The sequence below is a fragment of the Micropterus salmoides genome, unplaced genomic scaffold (assembly GCF_014851395.1).
Source record: "Micropterus salmoides isolate LMB-PRFRI ecotype aquatic unplaced genomic scaffold, ASM1485139v1 Ms_hic_scaffold_2, whole genome shotgun sequence".
Taxonomy (NCBI): domain Eukaryota; kingdom Metazoa; phylum Chordata; class Actinopteri; order Centrarchiformes; family Centrarchidae; genus Micropterus; species Micropterus salmoides.
This window is the reverse complement of record NW_024041150.1, coordinates 26,905,291-26,925,833: the sequence shown is the minus strand read 5'-3', so window position 1 is coordinate 26,925,833 and position 20,543 is coordinate 26,905,291. Positions and strand designations below refer to the sequence as shown.

Below are 20,543 nucleotides of genomic sequence, written 5' to 3'. Positions count from 1 at the left end.
TTTGTGAAAGCATGGGATCCCTCAGCTGCTTTCCACCCATGAACATGGTCAGTTGTGATCTCTGGAGACTCTGGTTCAAACCGGAATAACTTCTGCTGGAAACTCAGGTCTCTGCAAATGTGGGCAACATTGCATGTAATATTATGAGGCTATCATTTAATACTTCAAAATAACTCTGAATAAACAACACTTAATGCTCCCACTGAAAACGAGCACCAGCACTCTAAGGGAAAAAACATCCTGAAATTCTCTTGCAGGACGGCCAGTACCAATCATGGAGAGAACAAGGCCGCAGACTTAGTTCCTTATCACGCAAAAATATTAAAAAATAAAAAATGTCCCACTGAGCTGTGAGACGGATAAAACAGGATTGCTTTGTGTTTGTTCAAACAATGACAAGTGTTTTGCATTTACCTGATAACACTCCTAATAAATCAAATATCAGTCTCTGAAGTTCTCTGCTTTCTTCTCTTGTTGTTTGGCAGATTTTCAAGGGCACAGTATTCTCATCCTCATCCAAAGAAAATAAAAAGCAAATTATAGACTTTTGGGGATTAATTGTTTTTGCTATTTAGCTCAAAATACAAAGGCCTCTACAAAGGACTTGTTAACCAAAATAACACTTTTACTTGTAATATTTTTACCACTACCCTTTCTCATGCCAACAATTAAATTAAATTCCCTGTTGAAAAGAATCTGAAGTGTTTGCTGAACAAGCGGATGCAGAGATTGTGGTATTATGTAGAGGAAAGAGAAATAAAATGCTGTCTAAAGATAGCATTTCTTACATTTTTATGCCTCTGAGACTGGTGCTACCAGTAATTCAAATTTGAGTTTGATAATTGTGGAGGTCAATTCGTATTTACAGGGTTAGAATAGTTCACCATTTTGGAACGTTCTTGCTGAGAGCTGGATTAGAAAGTCAAAACCGCTCTCATTACTACAAATATGAAGCTACCGCTAGCAGCTAGTTAGCTTAGTTTAAACTACAATGTATTTTTGTCCAGATTAAATGAGCAACGGATAACGTAGCTAGCAGCTTTGTTAAGCACAAAGAGCCAGGCTAGCTGTTTACCCCTGTTTCCAGAAGACGAGGAAACAAAACATCCACCTTAGCTGCAACTCTAAATCTAATTAACAAGTTATATATATTTTATTTAATATGGACCAAACCCAATGTGGAAAAACAACAACTTGTGGCTTAAGCTAACAGGCCGCTGGTGGTAGCTTGATATTTACCCTACACACATAAGATTGATATCAGTGTTTTTGTCTAACTGTTTGCAATGAAAGCGAGTAAGAAAATTTGACCCAAAATGACTAACTGTTCCTGTAAATCCTCAATAAACAGCCCCTAGGAAGAGCATGGGACGTTTGTGTGCGCTGTGACAAAATCTTGCATTATTTACTAATTACTTATTGTACAGGTAACTAGTTAGCTTGCTGTCCAAAAGTCAACTGTTTCTTTAGTTGAAGTTCTGTTTTTGTTAGTGTCTTTCTTTCTTTCTCTCTCTATATATCAATTATTTGAGCACAACCAATTGTGCATGACAAAAGTGCCAGATGTTGTCGCTAGGAGATTTTTGACTCAGCTGCCGAGCCTTATATCTTTCTGTACTTTCTCTTTGTGTGTGTGATGTTGCCACAGAAGAGATTATGGCAGAGCTTTCGAGTCCCTTAGCCCAGTTTTTCTGTGTGCTCTAAAACTGATTGTATAGATGAAGAATGGCAGGAACTCTGTGTCTGCTTTTTCTCACTTTGTGTGTGAAACACTTCTCTCAGTGGAATCTGATTTGTTTGCTTGTAGACCAAATTTATGTAAAGCTTGATGACCACTGACGCTAGTGTTTATGCCTCACTTGCCTCCCTTGTTTAAACCACCATTAGTAAGCCAGTGACACAAAAACTATATCCATGTTTTCTATTACAACACGGAAATGCTGTTAACTCCACTACTGTACTGTTCCTTCACATCTTCTTTCCAATGTATGTATATTTGAAAAGAGTGGTCAGATATGTCAAGACATATCGTGCAGTGTATTATTTGCCATGATTGACTTAAAGATAAATACGGAGAACGGAGACCTTTCAGTGACGAGTAATGAATGTGTCGAGTTTTATGGCGAAAAGCTTCTAAGTGCTCATGCTTTTGATAGAGATTGAACAACTGCAAATGTCAAATGTCCCCAACAGCATTTCTTTTCATTAGCACAGTACATGTTGCTGTTTTAATGTATACAGTTTTGGAGCATGCATTTCCTACAACTTGTGGCTCTTTCCCCTTCCACCAGCTGTCTCCACGCATACGGAGGGTGAGGACAAGATCCAAGTCCTGCTGATGGTGGAGGGCAGAAGGTATGTCAGTCTTTGAAAAGAGGTGTGCTAATTGGCAACGTATTTGTGAGACAGCAACATGCATTATGCAACAATTTTAACAACTTTGGTTTGGCCTTTGTCTTGTTAGTCCAAATGCACTTTACCTACTGTATCCATCCGAGGTAATTAACGGCTTGCTAGACTCCCTGCTGCTGACGAGGTGAGATGGCATGTAACGCGAGCCAACAGTTTCTTACATCTTTACGAGTAGTGCAACAAGACTTTGTGTTTTTCTCAGTTAATTGCTCTTCATTTGTGTGTTTTTGATCAAACCTCGTGGGAAACTGGTGGTCGTTTATAGGTGTGTGTTCTGCAGAAACACTTTTGGATTCCTTTTAATCTTGTTGGTTGTTTATTTAATGACTTAGCAGTGCTTTCCCAAACACATGGAACAACACTATATTGTTGCTGGAAATGATCTCATGATGTACTTCATTAATAATCACTCCCCCCTTCTACCCTCTGTCTCTAATAGAACAGTTTACATCCATGGCTTCAACAAGATGGACTTTGCACTGTGGCACTCCTCCATCACGTTGGCTGCTGGCACAGATGGCAAGGCGCTCAGCGACCAACAGCTGACTAAAAATGGTGTCCCTATTATTGTTGAAAGTTGCATCGCTTTTGTCACTCAGTATGGTAAGTTTATATTATATTTACGGGGGACTTTTTTTTTTTTTAAGTTCTGCGTGACTGTTATTATGATTTTCCCCTCGAGGAGCTGATTCATCCAATATACTGCATCGTGATGAGAATTTCATGCTTTCTAATGTTGCCGAGCATATTGCTGTGACATTACCCCTTCACTCTCTTTCACTGTATTTTTTCTTTTAGAAATGTAGAAAATGTAGTCCAGCTTTTCACTGCACTATTACTGTGGGATCCAAAGTTATTTGCAAAATGTAAACATACACTTGCACAAAATCTGCATGACATAGTGCCTCATGCTTGATCAAATACCATCATATGCAGTGTAATGACAGATCGGCAAAGTTAACTCTGACTGAAACTTTAAAGTGGTACAGAAGGTTAATATACCTTGCAATGGCAATTTTATTCCACCTGCAATTTAGATTCAAATGTGCTTACGCAACGTTGTTAAATCCCACAAGTTGGCTTCTATAAGGTTTGTTATTGCCCTATAATTGTATTTAGTTACATAAAAAACTGTATATACTGTCATTTGCTGCTGCAGACGCTACACATTAGAGGGTGTGCAGAAGTCACAAAGTAATGAGCCGAGCCAGTCTTGGGTGTAGGAGCCAGTCAGTGTATTTATTTAATCACCCATCTATCCCTCCCACTCTTTTTAACAAAAACTTTGTAACCAGGTTTGTGCCAGGAGGGGGTCTACCAGAGGTCAGGCGACCCTGGTCGAGTGGCCCACCTCCTGGATGATTTCACCCGGGATGCCCGTAATGTGAAGCTGAGGGAGAAGGAGCACCATCTGGGGGATGTGACGGACACCCTGAAAAGATTCTTATCCCAAGCAGAGGATGCACTGTTGACCAAGGAGCTCTATCCATACTGGGTGTCAGTTTTGGGTATGTGACGTGTCTGATTTGGGGGGGAATTTGCCAATGTCAAAGATAAACACACTGGACACAGTATGGGTATATTCTAGTAATCCGTGGTGATCAGATCCAAATTGTTTTCTCTACTGTGTTTATGACTTAAGAATGGAATTGTTTTTCATAGTTACTTTTTTTTCATCTGCCACAAGAGGCTGAAGTGCACCACTACCCCATGTTCTAACAGGATCATCAAATTATCCTGACCAAACTTTTTTACCCACCTGTTTCACAAATTTAACCTTTTCTTAAGTCATAAACACAGGATGGAAAGCAATTTAGATCAGACTTAGGAAAATTATCACTCAATTTTCTTCTCACTTCTCCACTCAGGGTAATTATTTCATAATCACACCTTGACAAAATATGAAAAGTTCAAATGTGCTTCACAAGTGATTTAAAAAGTTCAGTATAAACCTGCTTTCCATTGTGTCCATGGTCATGTCGGGCATGTTTGCGATTTACAGCAGTTCTCATCTGTGTGGGTTTGTAGATGAGAGGGACGAGAGGCAGAGAGTAAAGAAGTACTCCACTTTCATTGAGAGTTTGCCAAAGATAAACAGGTCAACTCTTGATGCTCTGCTTCAACATCTGTACAGGTAAACACGCACACACACACACACACACACACACACACACACACACACACACACACACACACACAAGCTCACACACACACACAAGCTCACACACAAGCTTCAAACGGCACATATTTCATGCTTGTACCAGTGAGGCTATTTCAAGGTCAAGGTTGCTGTCAGGATGAAGTTTATTACCCTGAAGGAGAAAAGCATGCGGTCAAGTGTGTTAAAAACTTCAAAAACAGGACATGAAGTCATGGAGTCTTTGGCAGTTTGTAAATCAGAGCTTTTTTTTCTTGTCTCTTCCATTAACCCCTCAAATTTATCTTGTGCTTGTAAAAGTGGCTCCACCCCTGCTTAAGTGTTTATGCAACAGTATTAACCATCTAATAACGTCATTTGGTAATAATATATGATTCACAGGGGACATATTACTGCAGAACCAGAACTTTGACTTTGATACTGACATATGTACTTTAAATTAAGTGGGATTTATCTTATCCATACGACTGCTGGTTGGATGAATGTGATACATATATGAAGATGGAGCAGAGTGCTTTGTTTATGCAGGGCCACTACTTTTACCAAATTAGGCATTATAACCCATTAAAACAGCAATAACGGCTCTTGTCTTCAGACGTAAGCTCGAAGGTCCTGCACCTGGAGCAGCTATAGGGTAGCGATATGTCACCTGCTGATTAGCCTGGTGGCTCCTCTGCTCTGCTTAATGACCAACACTGCCCTCTGTTGTGTGTGTGTGTGTGTGTGTGTGTGTGTGTGTGTGTGTGATATATATATATTTTTTCTTCTGACCAGTCAAGTAGGATAATTTCTAGTCAGATCTCGGATTTGGTCCGAGATGCTGTACTGAATGAGGAATGTGTATGGTGAAATTTAAATTTGTTTTTGTCAGTGAAGTAGCAGTGTCCTTGAATTGTAAATTATGAATAATCCTATATTGTTTGTACCATTTATTGGCATTTTGCAAGTAAAAACAGACCTAGTGGCTCATTATTAAAAATTCAGGCAATTAGCAAACACATAGTTGAATTCCATGTCACAAGTGTTGCTATTTTTTTTCCCTTTTTGAAAATTGTGTATTTCACATGTATTCCTAGGCAGTCATTTCTTATAATGTTGATGATTTTTCAGTCTTGTGGATAATGTGAGCAGTCAGCTTTATGTGTAGAGATGTCTAGTAATAAACCACAGGCTGCAAGTTTCTCCTGAACCTACCGGTATGCACTGAAACAATAATACTTACATTCACATGCACTCTAGTTGCATTTCGATACATAGACTCGGCTGTTTTGATGTCTCACTCACTGATACTCACATTACACATTGTTCCCCCAGAAACCTGCAGTGGATGGTTGTGATTTAGCCGCATTATGTTAATGATGTAGATTGTTTGGAGAAGACTTAATTGGCCTGTTGCTGATTTTGGACTGAGCCCTAACATTTCACTAAATTGTGTGTGCTTGTGTATGAGTTTACAGTATATGTGAGCATGAGAGGCAAGAGGAATGAGCTGTTTGTGTTGATTTGTGTGTGTGTCTGTGTGTGTTTGTGCTTGTGCAGGTGCATTTGTGTTCTTTTAACCATGTTTTCTCTCTGTGTTTCAGGATTCAGCAGTGCTCCCACCTCAACCACATGCCGAGTGAAAAACTGGCCTCTGTCTTCTCCTCCTGCTTGTTCCAGACTCGGGGACAAAACCCACAGGAAGCTAACGTTGTCAACGACCTCATCAGCAACTACATTACACTCTTCAGTGTAAGTGGAAAATGTTTTATTTATTTATTATTTGCCCTTTGACAGTGTTGATAGGAACTGTTTGGGAGACAATAAGTAGGGTGATGAAAGGCCTGAACTCAACATAGCATGCAATTGTTATTGCATAAACATTACGTAATTCATCATAAAGTTAAAAAAAAAAAGTATATCACAGACAAATATCCAACCTGCCTGCTTTAAATCCTGCATGGTTACCAGGCATGGCAAACCAGTAGGTTAATTAAATGTTAGCTGGGCAGCTGTTACAGTGAACAGTCAAACACAGAAACCAATGTCTTTGCCTGTTGCTCTGCACACGACGACAGCACACATCTCCAGAAACACAGAGATTATACTCAAAAAACAGGTCACCTAGAACAAAAAATACCAAAGGAACCTTGTTCAGGACATCTTTCGCTTGAGGCGAAATGAGGCCAGGCTTATCACTCTGAGTTTGTTCTTAATGTGTGGAGTAATTTTATAGAAAAATATATCTTAATGATAAAAAAAGAGAGAGAAAGATTAGATTTCTTTCCCTTTTGTCTGAACAGTCTGAATTTCTTTGTCTTTGCTGCTGTTACATGAAACTATTTTAATCTACTAAATGCTTCATCTGGTGTACTTTGTAATTTTATACAAAACAATGGCATGTAAAAACTTTTGATTTTCCATGCCCATCCAAAAAAATAAATAAATAAAAAATAATCTTGGAAGCATTTTGTCTGACAAATTGTTTGAAAAACTCTATGCCTGTGATATGAGATGAGAAAAAAAATTAAATTAAAAATGAATGCTGAACACCCACAGAATGGGTCAAGCTCCAAAAACGTACAATCCTACATTTCCCATAATGTATCTCGATAGCATCTTTTGTTACAGACCCCCCCCCAGTGTTTCAGGCAGGTTTTCAATTTTAAAAATTCTGCAAAATCTCCAAGCCCAATCTGAGGTGACCCTGATGACATCATAAAGGGTTATTTGGTCAGACTTGAGAAAGCTCCCTCCGGATTCTTAGAAGGGATTATACAAATTGGTGGGGTGCCACTTTAAAAGATTTATATTTGAATTTTTTAATGAATCGGACTTTTGAAGGTGTACAGACCAAAACGCCATTACTAAATTAATTGAACACAAGTGACTATAGCCCAACCGATAAATCGTCGTGCTGATATTATTGGACGATATAACCGATATGAGCTAATGGCAAATAGATCGGTTTCAGTGTTTATAACAGCTGATAAATGACAATTAAAAAGAAACCGAGAGACCGATCCTTCAGTCATGTTATGAGTGTTGTCGTTGCGTGGTTTGTCAACTAGAGGGCATTCTGCAACTCCCCTGTTGGAAGTATTATTTATAACATTCAAAAAGCTTTTTAAATTGCATTATGTTATCTTGGTGAGCTCTCTAAACTACATATAATAAATATTAAGGTTAAATCTTTATGTTTTGTGTTTCTGAAAAGACAAATTTTAAAAATATGAAAATGAAAGTGACCAATGGTGTGCAAGATTTCTGTTTCTTTCTCAATAATGTACATTAAAAAAGAAACAAAATGTATACATAACTGTACCACTACCATCCAAAATTGAAAATATACATGTTCTATAAACTGCAAGTGTTATTTGTAGGCCAAATCATCCCTGAGGTATTTCTGCTTATAACTATATTATAATGTATAACTGTAAGAAAGGTGTAGTACATGTAGTCGAATGCAGCCAGCCTGGTAGATTTAGGGTGACTCTCCAATCAATGGCAGATGAAAAAAAATTACATCATTTAAAGCATTTCTATATTACCATATCGCATGTTTAAACCATGCTGCAGGCATGCCTTTATTTATATTCTCTTACTTCAACCATCTGGGGAGCAGCACTGTTGTTGCCAAATCTCCACAATAGGCTTGACTTTGCTGATGTGTGGATGGGTGGGGGTGTGGGATCAATGTTACCCTTGGAGAGCTGCCTGGCTTATGGGATACACAGCACAGAGCGACTGCTAATTCCCAGCAGAACGCCTGGATCCCCCTTGTTCTGACGTTAAAGGAGGAGCATTCACTCCAAATCAGTTCGGGACGCCATCATTCGCATGACAAATAGCCATTAAGCTCAACCAATCATGAGCCCAATAGCGGTGAATACACACGCTGAGACATAAAACGAGTGAGACATCTCGCTAATTAAAGCGCCAGTTATGTGCTGGGTGTCTTCGACGGGGCCCATTATCAGGCCTAAACACACACACAATGAGTTTGTGAGTTTTTTTTTTCTCCCCCAATCTTCTCTGCCATTCGTATAACTCTAACAAAGCAAATTGTTCTCTGAAAATGATAATGATGTTAAAAAAAAGTTGGAATATCATTTCCCACACAGAGCTTTGTGAAAGAAAAGAGTATTCACTTGGCGCTGAGCTGTGTCAAATACTCACAACCAACTTCCTTCTTCAAAATTTGTTTTATAAGTGTTAACTCAACGACCCAATTCCACAGTTTGCTTATGTTTTTTTTTTTTATTGGTCTAATCTAGTCTTCCATGTACTGTATTAAGTGCTGAAATTAAAATTACCTTCAAAAAAATGGTTTTATAATTCGGTCAAACAATTAAATGTTTCTCAAGTGCAGTTTATGTGATCAGAAAGTTTCTCATTGGCGGAGTTTGAATTGATGTGTGTGTCGTGTGTGTGTGTGTGTGTGTGTGTTATTGTGATGTTCCCAACAGGTCAACGAAGACCGGCTGCAACAGATGGAGAGAGAGAATAGTTTCATCACACGCTGGAACGACAAGAAGGACGCCACAGTAAGTCGACCCGCCGAAACCCAAATGGAAATCACCAACAGGTGTTCTGTTTGTGTGTGTGTGTGTGTGTGTGTGTGTGTGTGTGTGTGTGTGTGGGTATGGGTATTGATTTGCCTGCATGTGTCAGAGTCCCTCAAATCAGGGATTCATTTGAACAATTTTCCTGTTTTTCTGGCAAAAATGAATGGGATGGGGGGTAGTGGAAGGTGAAGGAGGCAGGAGCAGGCGGGTGAGGAAAAAGGGCTTTGTTCTTGTTAACCTTTACGGCAGGTACTTTCTGCCTGGATGCCTCAGCCGAGAAAAACATTTGGTTCAGATAACTGGGGGGAAAAATTAAATCTGCGGTTGTTGAAATCTGAAATAACTTGTTTACGCTCGCTCATTTCAACCCCCCCCACCCCTTTCTCTGAACCTAGTCCGTAGGCTTTCAGAGCACGTCTGCTGCTGTGGGGCAGGAGGGTCACTCAGTGGAAAGCCTGTGCTATTATGAAGTTGTCTGAGGTGAAAATTGGGACATATTCGTTATGGACACACAGTTTAGGGTTTTTTTAGGGTTTAAAACGATGGTAGAAAAATAGAAATGTTACTGGTTTTTCATTAAAACAATCATTTAGTATAATTACAAGTCAGCATGGTGAAAGTGTTTCTGTTGAGATAATGATTTAACATTTTACCAAAGTTAAACATTGCTTTAAGTCATTAAAATGTCACATCAGTCATCTCCTTTTACATACCACTTAATCGTTTGGTCTTATTTTCATAGGTTGGGCTATCATTTCTGTAAAACATGAACTGTTCTGTAGAACATTTCACTCACTGGCTTCGACGTAGAGGCCACTGTTAGACATGGCTTTACGGCGATGTCTGCAGGAGCTGTGGAACACAAGCTCCAGAGCGAGTGACTCCAGTTAATTTATCCACCAATGCGGAAATTAAAGTGAAGCCAAAGTAACTTGAAATAGCCATTATATTCATCCCCTGCTGCTTTCTGGTAGCTCTCAACCTGAAGAAATGAGAAAAAAAACTTGGTAAAAATGTAATTTCCCACCCACAGACATATAAAGGGTGTACTTACAGGGGTTATGTATGCATGCAGTTTATTTATAGTGGTATGTGGCTCAGGTTTATATAAGCTATCATGTGAGAAAGTGCTTCAGTGGCTTTTTATTCAGTCGACTATTGGAAAGATGTAAAGTGTATCTTTTTAGGTCTAAGTTGTTAGACAGAGCAAAAAATACATTTTCCTTTTAACATTCATTGTATTTTCAATAACAGCCTAAAATGAAGATGTTGTTGGATGGCTGTGAAAACGTGTCTCAGACCATCAACATTAATCCTGTAGAATTTTGTCAACAAAATCAGGGATGTCTGCGCTGTTTTTTTGTTGTTGTTGTTGTTGCTTTTAAAATGGCTTCACTTCTTTCATTGTGCAAAATGAAGCAAACTGATATCTGGCCTGGTCATTTTTTCTTTTAAGATAGAGAGTCTGAAGCTGTTCCAGCAGCTCAGTTAAACTGTACTTGTGGTATTTGTAGCCAAATGTTAACATGTTTAGAATGGCAATGCTTACATTCAGCAATGTTTAGCATTCAGTGTAAGCATGTTAGCAGGTGATGTGTGCTAATTAGCACAGCTGAGGCTGATGGGAATGTTACTAATTTGGAAGGTTTTTGGTTGTAAACCAAATTTTGACCTGATTATGGGACAAGATGAAAGTTAAAGGATCACCAAAGTTTTTAGAGATCATCCTGATCAGCATGAAGTCTTTACCAATTTCCATCCATCTAATAGTTTTTTAGAGATTCCACTCAAAACCACAAATGTCAACCTCATGTTAGAGCTAGAAGAAAAGTCAGGGAGTCCGGAAAGTCAGAACAGATGTATCCACGAATGGCTGTGCAAATGTTCATTGTATTCCAGCAGCTGAGATGTTTCAGTCCAGACCAAAGTGGAGGACCAACCGACTGACCTTACCATCCCTCGACCCACGACGCTAGCATTACTAAAAACATGCAAATTTCAGACTCTGGTCCATTTAAGATGATAAGATTTAGAAACAAACATGGAGGAAAGTATAGGTAGGCTTTTGACATTTGCAGGAAGCTTGTCTCAAAGGGTTCGGGCGCTGCAGGTGAGCGTTCTGGCCTCATGTGTTTCCTTTTTAGAGGCAAAGAATGTCAGGGAGGACTGCACCCTTGAAGGGAAAGTATGGCTAGACTGGGGGAGCAAGTAAATCAGTGATATAATGAGGTGCAAGGCAATGTCATGCCTTGTAAGTTATAAGTGGCACTCTAAAATCAATACTTGCATTTACAGCCAGGGTGAGTGCAGAGAGAGAGTATGACTTTAGTAAAGATTAGAAAACCCTTCATTTTGAATAGAACATCACTGTCTTTCTTACTTGTTGCTGACAAATTTCCCCATCAGCTGCAAAACCATTTAACACTTCTTTTTGTTGCACTTTGCTTACATCCTTTTCCATCATTTCCTTTCCCCCCTTTTTATTTATTTCCTAGATTTATGTCTTTCTTTTTTATTCAGAAAATGTTTGTAAAGTGTGGTCTTCCTCCCATCACAAAACAATGAAGGGGAAGAAGGAAGATTGTACTTAGCAAAGCAAGTTGGCTCTGTATCTGTGCGTGACATTTTCACAATTACAGCGTTTGTTCCATTTGTTTGAATGACTGTAATTACTATGTCATTTTAGGGCCATGGGGGTCAAAGTGGCTTCCTCCCTCACATCATGCAATAGCTCTCCCAGCTCGAGCCAATAATGGACCTCAGTTCACCTGCACATTAAAATGACAAGGGAAAAGTAACTGTAATTTCTGTACTAGCCAAGGGAAAAGAAACCTTTTCGTGCTCACTAAGTTGTTAATTTTCTAGAGATGGATTTCCACTTGCCAGAAATTCGGATTTGGTGATCAAACTATCTCCTTCAAAATCTACATCTCTCTATCTCTCTCAATGTCTCTGGCTTTACCACCCCGAAATATATTTTTTAATTGGATACAGAGAATTACAGCTTCAACACTTGGAGAAAGGTGCTATGATTTGTAATGACAACAACAATACTGGAATTTGACCTCCTGAATGTCAGACAGAAAGTATCTGAAAAGTCTCCCTTTTAATTTCACATAGGTTACAAAAGAAATATTTTCTCTTTTGCCTTCTATCTATCGATCTGTAAGTGAAACATTCAGACAGCACCAATGGAGGATTATCTTGATTTATGTTCTTCACGGCCACTATCTACCTTTGCTCTTAAATTCAGTATGTCTATTTTAAGTTTGAGTGTAATTCTTTTTTTAAATGTATTTTCTATAGCTATCTTGCAAAGGTTTAGACAAGAAGATCACTCTCATGCCTAAGCGCTAAGTATGGAGCTGTAGCAAGCTACCTTAAGTTTAGCTTAATTTAGCTTACTGTAACATAAAGACTGGAAGCAGGAGAAATAGCTAACTTGGCTTTGTTCAAAGTAAAACAAATATTCCCTCTCTAAGTTTAGGTTAACTTAAAATCTCTAAAGCTTTAGCCTACACTAGTGATAAACATGACGAATCTTGTTTGTTTAATACATACACAAGCAGAAATGTAAAAACACCAAATCCACAGTTACAGAGCGGTTAAATTAGGGTGACCAGACGTCCCCGAAGTTGAACTGTGTGTTAATCATAGACTGTATAAGGTGTTAACAGACCTGAAATCAGATTTTACCATAGACTGTATGAATTTTACGTGGCCAGATAGACTGCCGTCCGTGGGGGCGCGCGGGCAGCATGTTAAAGCTGTATCGCCCCATCTTTACGTCTACAGCTGCTTTTATCTGAGTCAAACAGACATAACGTGCAAATAAACATCACTATATGTCCGTGGTAATAGCAAGGGTATGTCTTTGTGATACTTGCGTATCTTTTAACGGAATAATAACAGTTTTGGCCAAAAAATATTTGCAGTTTATAGTGTAATCAGGCGTGACATTTATGTGATTAGAGGCAATAATAGAAACCTGTTGTTGCCGATGGAGTATGTGTTTGGTAGGCCTATGTCCAATATCCTTGTTAATTATCCTTGTCTTATGTCTCTACATTATTTAACTTGCTGTGTACCAACCAATCCAGTCCTTTTTACCTTTTGAAATACCTTTTAAATAGCCGATGCAACCCATGTAATGCAGTTTTCCACTTGCCAGAAAATGAAGATATTTCTGCCTCAAAATGACTTGATACCACTTACAGTCTTTATGTTAGGCTTAGCTAATCGCCTGGCTCTTGCTTCATACTTAACGGACTATACTTAATGCTCTGCAAGAAAGCAAATTAGTATATTGATGGTTTAGCCTAATAGGTTGACACAAAAGCTTAGAATCTTCCAATCAAATTCCTTATAGTCTAATAATTTAAGATCTGATTTACAGAAAAGCAACAATTTGTAAAGGTTTTATCATTGGATAGAAATATTTTCTTTCTTATACTTAGATAAAGATTGAGAAAGGACTGTTACAGTGAACCCTTATCTCTCTCTCTGCATTTTTTCACATTACAATAATAACCGCTGAACATTTTTCTAGGTGCATTTTCAAAACACTTTTAAACTGACAGCACACTTAACGTTAACACCTGAGGCACGCATATCAGTTTCAGTGTAGGTGAAACATGCACCCTGCGCTTCCACCTTTACAAGTTTGTCTCACAGATGTTCTCTTTATTTAGCCGGGGTTTACATTCCATTAACGCTACTGGGATTTAGTTTGCCTCCAGCTCAGAAATTGACCTTTGGTTTCCTCAAATCCTCTAACCATTTCTCTCACTTTTTCTCAATTTAGATTCATGCCACACTGGGGTACGAATTTAGAAGAAAAGCCAATTAATCCAGCTGCATTGTTTTTGTAATTCAACTGATCTCCCTGTCTCGCTCTCCTTCCCCCCTTGCTTTCTTTCTCCCCTCCCATAGTTCTCTCCAGCTGGGGATTTGATCTTCGAAGTGTACCTGATAAAGAGACAACCAGAGAACTGCTGTTTAATAAAGGTATAAGTGTGTGTGTGTTTTTAATATGTGCATCTGTACTTTAAGCAGACATGCGGGCATGTGAGTCTGTGTGTACGCCGTGTTTTCCCAAAGGGTGAAATAAGAAGAAGTGGGAGGAGAGAAAGAGAGTGGGATGAAGGCAGCTGAAGCAGGAGAAGGAATGAGGGCTGATGGTGGGTAGAAAGAGAGGTGGAGAGGTTGATAGAATAGGGCTGAGACAATCGTGATTTAACCTGATGGCATAACCGCCACTGAAATAAATCAGAAGCGAACTAATCAAAGAAACGCCTGATTTAATTGTGTGAGTAATTGCATTTTACAAGGCGCGCATGCCGCTGTAGGTTACGGACTCCTTTCACGGGCCGGCGGCAGCGCTAGAATAGGGATGAGGTTAAAGAGGAGAGCTCAGGACCGCAGTTTGACTTTAATACTCCGCTTTCTCTCTGTGGAGTAAAGCATGTTCGTGGTTGACAAAGAAGCCAGTATGTAATCAGTGCACCGTGTTGCGAGTCAGATATCTGTGCAGTTAGTGTTACATGTTACATACAAATATTGAATTGCTCTTCATGGGGAAAGATGGTTGAGAGCAGTGATATTGATCCAGAGTGCTTATGATCTGAGCTTTTATATGCAGGATGTGCTTAGATCATTTCTTTGTTGTTTGTTTAGGAATGTATTTATCTTGTTGTGTTTGCGGTAGGTCTCTCCCAGTATGCGGCCCACGGAACTTGCAGAAACTGCGCTGAGCATGAGGAACATCGCTTTTAACGCTGATGACTTCTGGACCACCTTTGAAGTCATTGAGAATGGAGAGTTAGGTAGGCACACTTATTCAAATCACAAAGCATCCCGACAACACCGCATTTCAAACACTGATGTATCATTATCTCCATGAGTGCTGGTCAAAATTAGGTCAAAGTGTTCAACAGGGCTGTTGCAACCCCAAAGGGTCACAGGATTTCCTTTTTCTTCATTTTTTCTTTTTCTTAATCTTATTCATCTTATTTTTTATAGTCTATAATACAAATACAAAAATTTCTACAGAGGGGAAACATCTGAGGGGTCAGTATTCAACCCAGCATAACGTTTTTGATGCTTGCAAGTTACAGTCAAAAGCAAATGCTTCACTTTTAAGGTTCACAAGCCAAATAAGTTTTGAAATACTACTAGAGACGAATACATTTCCTGCCTGCAGTGATTACTGGTACCTTTTTTTTTTAAAGATAATTTTTTTGTTATTTGTGCTTTAATTATTGATTGGCAACAAAGTGCCCCACAGAAAACTATAATAAAGTGGACTCATTCGTATGAAATTGCACAAAATGTTGAATGTCGTTGTTTTTTGTTTGTTTGTTTTTAATTCCAGCAATATTTGCTTGTTGCGGCGAAACTGTAATTACAGTATGATTAAGCCTTGCTTTAACAGAGTTATAGTCCATTTCAAAGTTCTCATGCTTAAGTTTTCACACATGTGCCTCCTCAGTCAACTTGAACCAAGCGAACTCCGTTGCACTGTGATGCAGTGTAATCATGACTGAAACTGAAACATGCTTTTCTTAACCTCACACAGATCAGGCTTGCACAAAGAAACTCTTCACTAATTACCATCTCTTACAATCCATTTGAAGAAATAAAGATTTTATTTTAATCAACCAGAAGAGCGTCTTCAGTAACACATTCTGGATTTTTTCTTTTGTTAGACAGAATGGTCAAGAAGTCATTCTTAAGTAGTTCTTAAGTTGATGTGCTCAACTCACAAAGGCCTGGCAAATGTGTGTTATTCTCCTCTGCCATTGTAGTTTTGTCGTAATATCACTTCATCAATTCATATATTCTCTCAGTCCCGGTTCGCTTAAATTACCAACTACTATCAGCTGTGGCCCTAACTATTGCATGTGCACTTCTTCATTGAACCCTGTCAATTTTAACCACACAGGTGGTGATGGAGCAATAGATAAGATACATGCTTTTGGTGTGAGAGACCCGGGTTCGATTCCCACTGTAACCTATCCACCATTGTGTTCCTGAGCGACACACTTAACCCAACGTTGCTCCAGAGGCGTGCGACCTCTGACATGTATAGCAATTGTAAGTCGCTTTGGATAAAAGTGTCAGCTAAATGTTTTGTTGTTTTCTTATCATCAGATGCTAACTTGACAGGTTCCTGTTGCATGATAAAGACTGAATGAAGCTGTTTTCTGTAATGATTTTGGAGTAAAATATGACCATCATTTCAAAACTTAAATTTAAGGTTACCCTGCTGTCAAATCCCACATCTTAAGTAAAGTAAAGTTAAGTAAGAAGTAAAAGTCCTCTCTCTTCTGTCATCTACACTATATCCAACTAGTGACTGATACATCATCTCACCATTTAAATGTCTACTATCATCCAGGGCATATACAAAGATTACACCTCTTCTCATCCAGGGACCTCGTGATTAGAAGGTTATGCTATCTCTCTAATGAACCAGTGTATGTGAACATGGAAGCACACTGACAAATTAGCCAAGCATCGTCAATTTGATGATATGCACATTAATTAATCATCCATTACCATCATTTGTCATAAATTACCTCCATCTTCCTTGCATGACCACCATAGGGAGCTGACCCACCTCACCTTGCATTAATATGCACTGATGGCGTCTTGTGCCTCACACACCCACATTTGATCATACCGCACGCAGGAAGCGGCGAGTAGGGGGGAAGTCAAAGTTGAGTTTCGTTGCAAAGTTGCTTGGCTGGCGGTCCCCGCGCACTTTTCATCAGTTCACTCAGAGTTTACAACGCGCTCTTCTGTTTGTTTTTCTCCTCACAAAGTTACAGAGGACACGCTGTCCTCTTCTAAAACTGAAGGTGTGTTGAATACTGAATATATTTGCTGACGGTTCAGCATATTTTCCATGGCAAGACAATATGTCTGTGGCAGAGTAAACAGTCAAGCTATTTTGAAGGCGGTAGCGTGACAGGTTTTGCTCATAAAACTAAAAAGAAGGGAGGGAAGGTGCGTTAATTAGCCATTTTAGAGGATAGCTACAGATAAACACCGTTATCGAGGACAATAGGCAGAAAAGGGGAGCTAATATTTGTTGGGAAATGAGGAACTAATTCCATGGCCTGGGTCTGCAGAGATTCCAGGGAGAAGATAAGCCCACTGTTATGAATAAGTTATGCCATTGTGGCTCTTTTTACCTCCTTTGGTTATGAAAAACAGGGGAGTGTAGAGATGGAGGCATCAGAGCAGGGGGGTGGTACACAAATTATCTACATTTTCTTTGGCTGATAGCATGTACCCTGTTCACCAATTAGGAAGAGATAATAGGTCTATTTTGCACATGAGTGTGTTTTTATAATCAGGCCCTGATATGCTGGGGATAATTTACACTGCTCTGATGAAAATGGGGTGAACAAAAACATCATTTTGTAATTTGGTTAACTAGAATTGGTCATAGATTTTATGAGGTTGTGATTTTATTTCATGTATTTTTTTTATTTATGTATGGCCAGAAGTTTTGTATGACCATTGCTATTTCCTAGTAGATTTACCTGGCAATCATGCCTCTTCCTCTAACCCAATGTCTTTTGTTGTTTTCAACAGAGCGACCGTTGCACCACAGCGAAAAAATTCTTGAGCAGGTGCTGGAATGGAGTACCTTGGACTGTCCCAGCTCTGCTTTTCTTGTCATAAAGAAGTTTTCAGGGGCCAAAAGAGTTGCTGATGGGAAAGGTACAGGAAGCAGTTAATGGTACAACCGTTAAAAATGTTGTCCATCAATGAGACATTTTTTTTTTAAACAGTATGTTTGCTGTTTTGTATGTGTAATGATCATTGTTAAAGCGTCATTGTTAACTGTAGGACAATAGTTAGTTGAAATAGTTGCCATTAGCTGAAAGTAATGGATAAATAGTGAAATAGCTAAAAGAAATGGATAAATGGTTGAAACAGCTAAAAATAATACACAATAACAACACATCCAGCTTCTGTGGACGCATTTCTTCAATTGTGTGAAAAAATATATTGTAACAATATTCATTTTCAAATCAATTCAAATGAAAAAATTTGGAACATGACTTGTGGTGTCAATGAAGGGGTACTCAAATTACTTGTTTTATCCAAACATTGATCCAAAACCCAGAGACTTTTCAGTTTGCAGAGACTTTTCAGTTTGCAATGATATAAAACTGAAAAAGCAGCCAAACCATCACCTTTGAAAAGCTAATTGTTTACTTCATAAATGACTTACATTATTAAGCAGATATCAAAATAGATGTTGATCAAAGCATTTATCCACTGTGGGCTGATGTGGGCTGAAAATATTCCTCTTTAATCGATTTCATTGTGTTTTGAAGCAGAGCAAAGGCCGATCATAAAAGGCGACTATCTGAAGTTCACTGATGGATCCTCCAAACTGCTGTCAGGGCACAAATTCCAGGATAAATATGTTGTACTACGTGCAGAGAAGCTGCTGCTCTACAGAGATATCAAAGTAAGTACACTTTAGTTTCAGCTTAATCTACTGCCACATCTACTGCCACATCTACTGCCACCACAGGTCTTTGCATGTAAACACAAAGTATCGGGTGAACAGAGAGTGCCTTGTGTCACAAAGAAATTTATAAAGTTAAGGAACTGCTTGAAAAAACACACAATGTGTTAGAATGGCGCCTACATAACTGCAACCACATAGACCAAACTCCACCCAAGCTCTCTTTGCTTCATCTCCCTGGCGACATGTCCGTCTCAGCGATCCAAATCTTCAAATTAAGGAGGAAAATTAAAATATACTGATGGCAGCATACTTACCACTCTCTTTTCAAAAAAGGAAGTATATTTGCTTCTGAGAGGACCACCAGGCCCAAATTCCCTGGGGGTCTTTTCTTCTTGGCACATTTCTACAGTTGAAACATGGGATTCGTAAAGGAGTGTGAAGAAGTGTTAATAATTGATGGAGGTGCTCTAACTCTGGCAAGGGGGCGGCGGGGTATTGGGGTGCGAGGAGGTGGTGTGTGTGTGGGGGGGTGGGTACTTTCACTGAAAGCTTTTCTAAATATCAGGTTGCATAAGAATGTGGCTAATTACTGTGTAAATGCAAAAGAAATTAGAAGTGTTACTGAAATTTAATTGATATTCTTTGGCCTCTACAGTTATTGCCAGGTCTGTATTTAGCACAAATTATGTTGGATGAAACAGGGAATGGGTGGTGGATTGTCATGTGTAGGTGTCAGAGGCAAGCTATAACTTTGATTTGGTTCGCTTTGTTCTCTTCTACTTTGTTCTTTGTTCTTTCTTGCTTGGAAGAAGAGGTTTGCTGCTAACGATTCAATTGATCGGCGAACTGCGATGCCGGTGCTGCACAAGTTTGTTGGCATTTCATTTTATTGCTGTTTATGTCTTTATGGTTAGTTTAATGGGTGTCTTCGTTTTTTTTCTTTCATTAACGTATTCATGCTAAATATTGTTTGTTTTTGTTTGTTTGTTTGTTTTCTTTTGCAGGGCACTAAAGCAGAGAAAGTGATTCAGCTCAAGTCTGTGAAATGTTACCTGGGCCTGAAGAAAAAGCTCAAACCTCCAACTGAGTAAACTGCACTCACACGCACTTTAAATATCTAATGTCTTTTCCTGAATCTATCCTAAATCTGAATCTGTTTTAAAATATCTGCAATAGATTTAATAAAACAACGCAAATCACCATCTTAGTTGCATGTCTTCAGTCAGTTTTCAGCAATACTATAAATGACCACAACTGCAGCTGAGTTAATTTAAATGCACTGCTGGAGTAAAAAAAAAAAAAAAACTAGTAAACATAATATAGTTGGACTTAAACATACACGCGAAAAAGGAAGGCTATGGATAAAAACAATCTGAAATGTAATAAGTATATGATTGGCTGCCTCAACAAATATAGACGACTGCACCTGGTATAAGCTGCAAAGTACTTGGTAAAATATAAATTCAGTCTTATAACTTGTGGTTTTGTACTTTGAGCTCCTGTAAAGTGATATTTATGCGTATTTATTTGCTGCAATATTCTTTATTTCCATCAGTGAAGGGCTTTCCATTGTCATGTAGGTATTATGGAGATCTGGATGATAAGAAGCTGTCACATATCTCTCTTCCTCTGTGAGCAGACAACAAAACAACAGCGCCACAAATTTTACACCTGCTTCTCCCAGACGTTAAATCACAGACGCAACTGCCTCAGCAGTCAATCAATAATTATGAGCCAGTTTTAGTGGTCATTTATATAAATTTCCACTCCTTCCATGCAATAAACATTTTTTTTTTCAGTGCAAAAATGTATTGTGGCTGCATAATGAATGTGGTCAAATGTGACTCATTAGTGCTAAAACAGCTGCTGCATATTCTTAGAAAATCCACACCCATGTGTTATTAAGATGAACTAGTGATTATTTAGCATT

General features: G+C 38.8%; 1 protein-coding gene across 3 annotated transcripts in view; it reads left to right on the top strand.

The window, feature by feature from the left end:
* zmp:0000000660 (arf-GAP with Rho-GAP domain, ANK repeat and PH domain-containing protein 2) overlaps positions 1–20,543 on the top strand; it is a 126,553-nt gene that overhangs the window by 98,798 nt on the left and 7,212 nt on the right. For 2 of the 3 annotated variants that reach the window (XM_038730721.1, XM_038730720.1), the window contains exons 19-29: positions 2,292–2,355; positions 2,852–3,015; positions 3,708–3,920; positions 4,441–4,546; positions 6,154–6,301; positions 9,019–9,096; positions 14,050–14,124; positions 14,825–14,942; positions 17,722–17,850; positions 18,474–18,610; positions 19,618–19,700. In XM_038730721.1, the coding sequence (XP_038586649.1) occupies positions 2,292–2,355; positions 2,852–3,015; positions 3,708–3,920; positions 4,441–4,546; positions 6,154–6,301; positions 9,019–9,096; positions 14,050–14,124; positions 14,825–14,942; positions 17,722–17,850; positions 18,474–18,610; positions 19,618–19,700 (1,315 nt within the window). The remainder of the gene's footprint in view (positions 1–2,291; positions 2,356–2,851; positions 3,016–3,707; positions 3,921–4,440; positions 4,547–6,153; positions 6,302–9,018; positions 9,097–14,049; positions 14,125–14,824; positions 14,943–17,721; positions 17,851–18,473; positions 18,611–19,617; positions 19,701–20,543) is intronic. The other variant, XM_038730722.1, reaches the window with a different exon arrangement.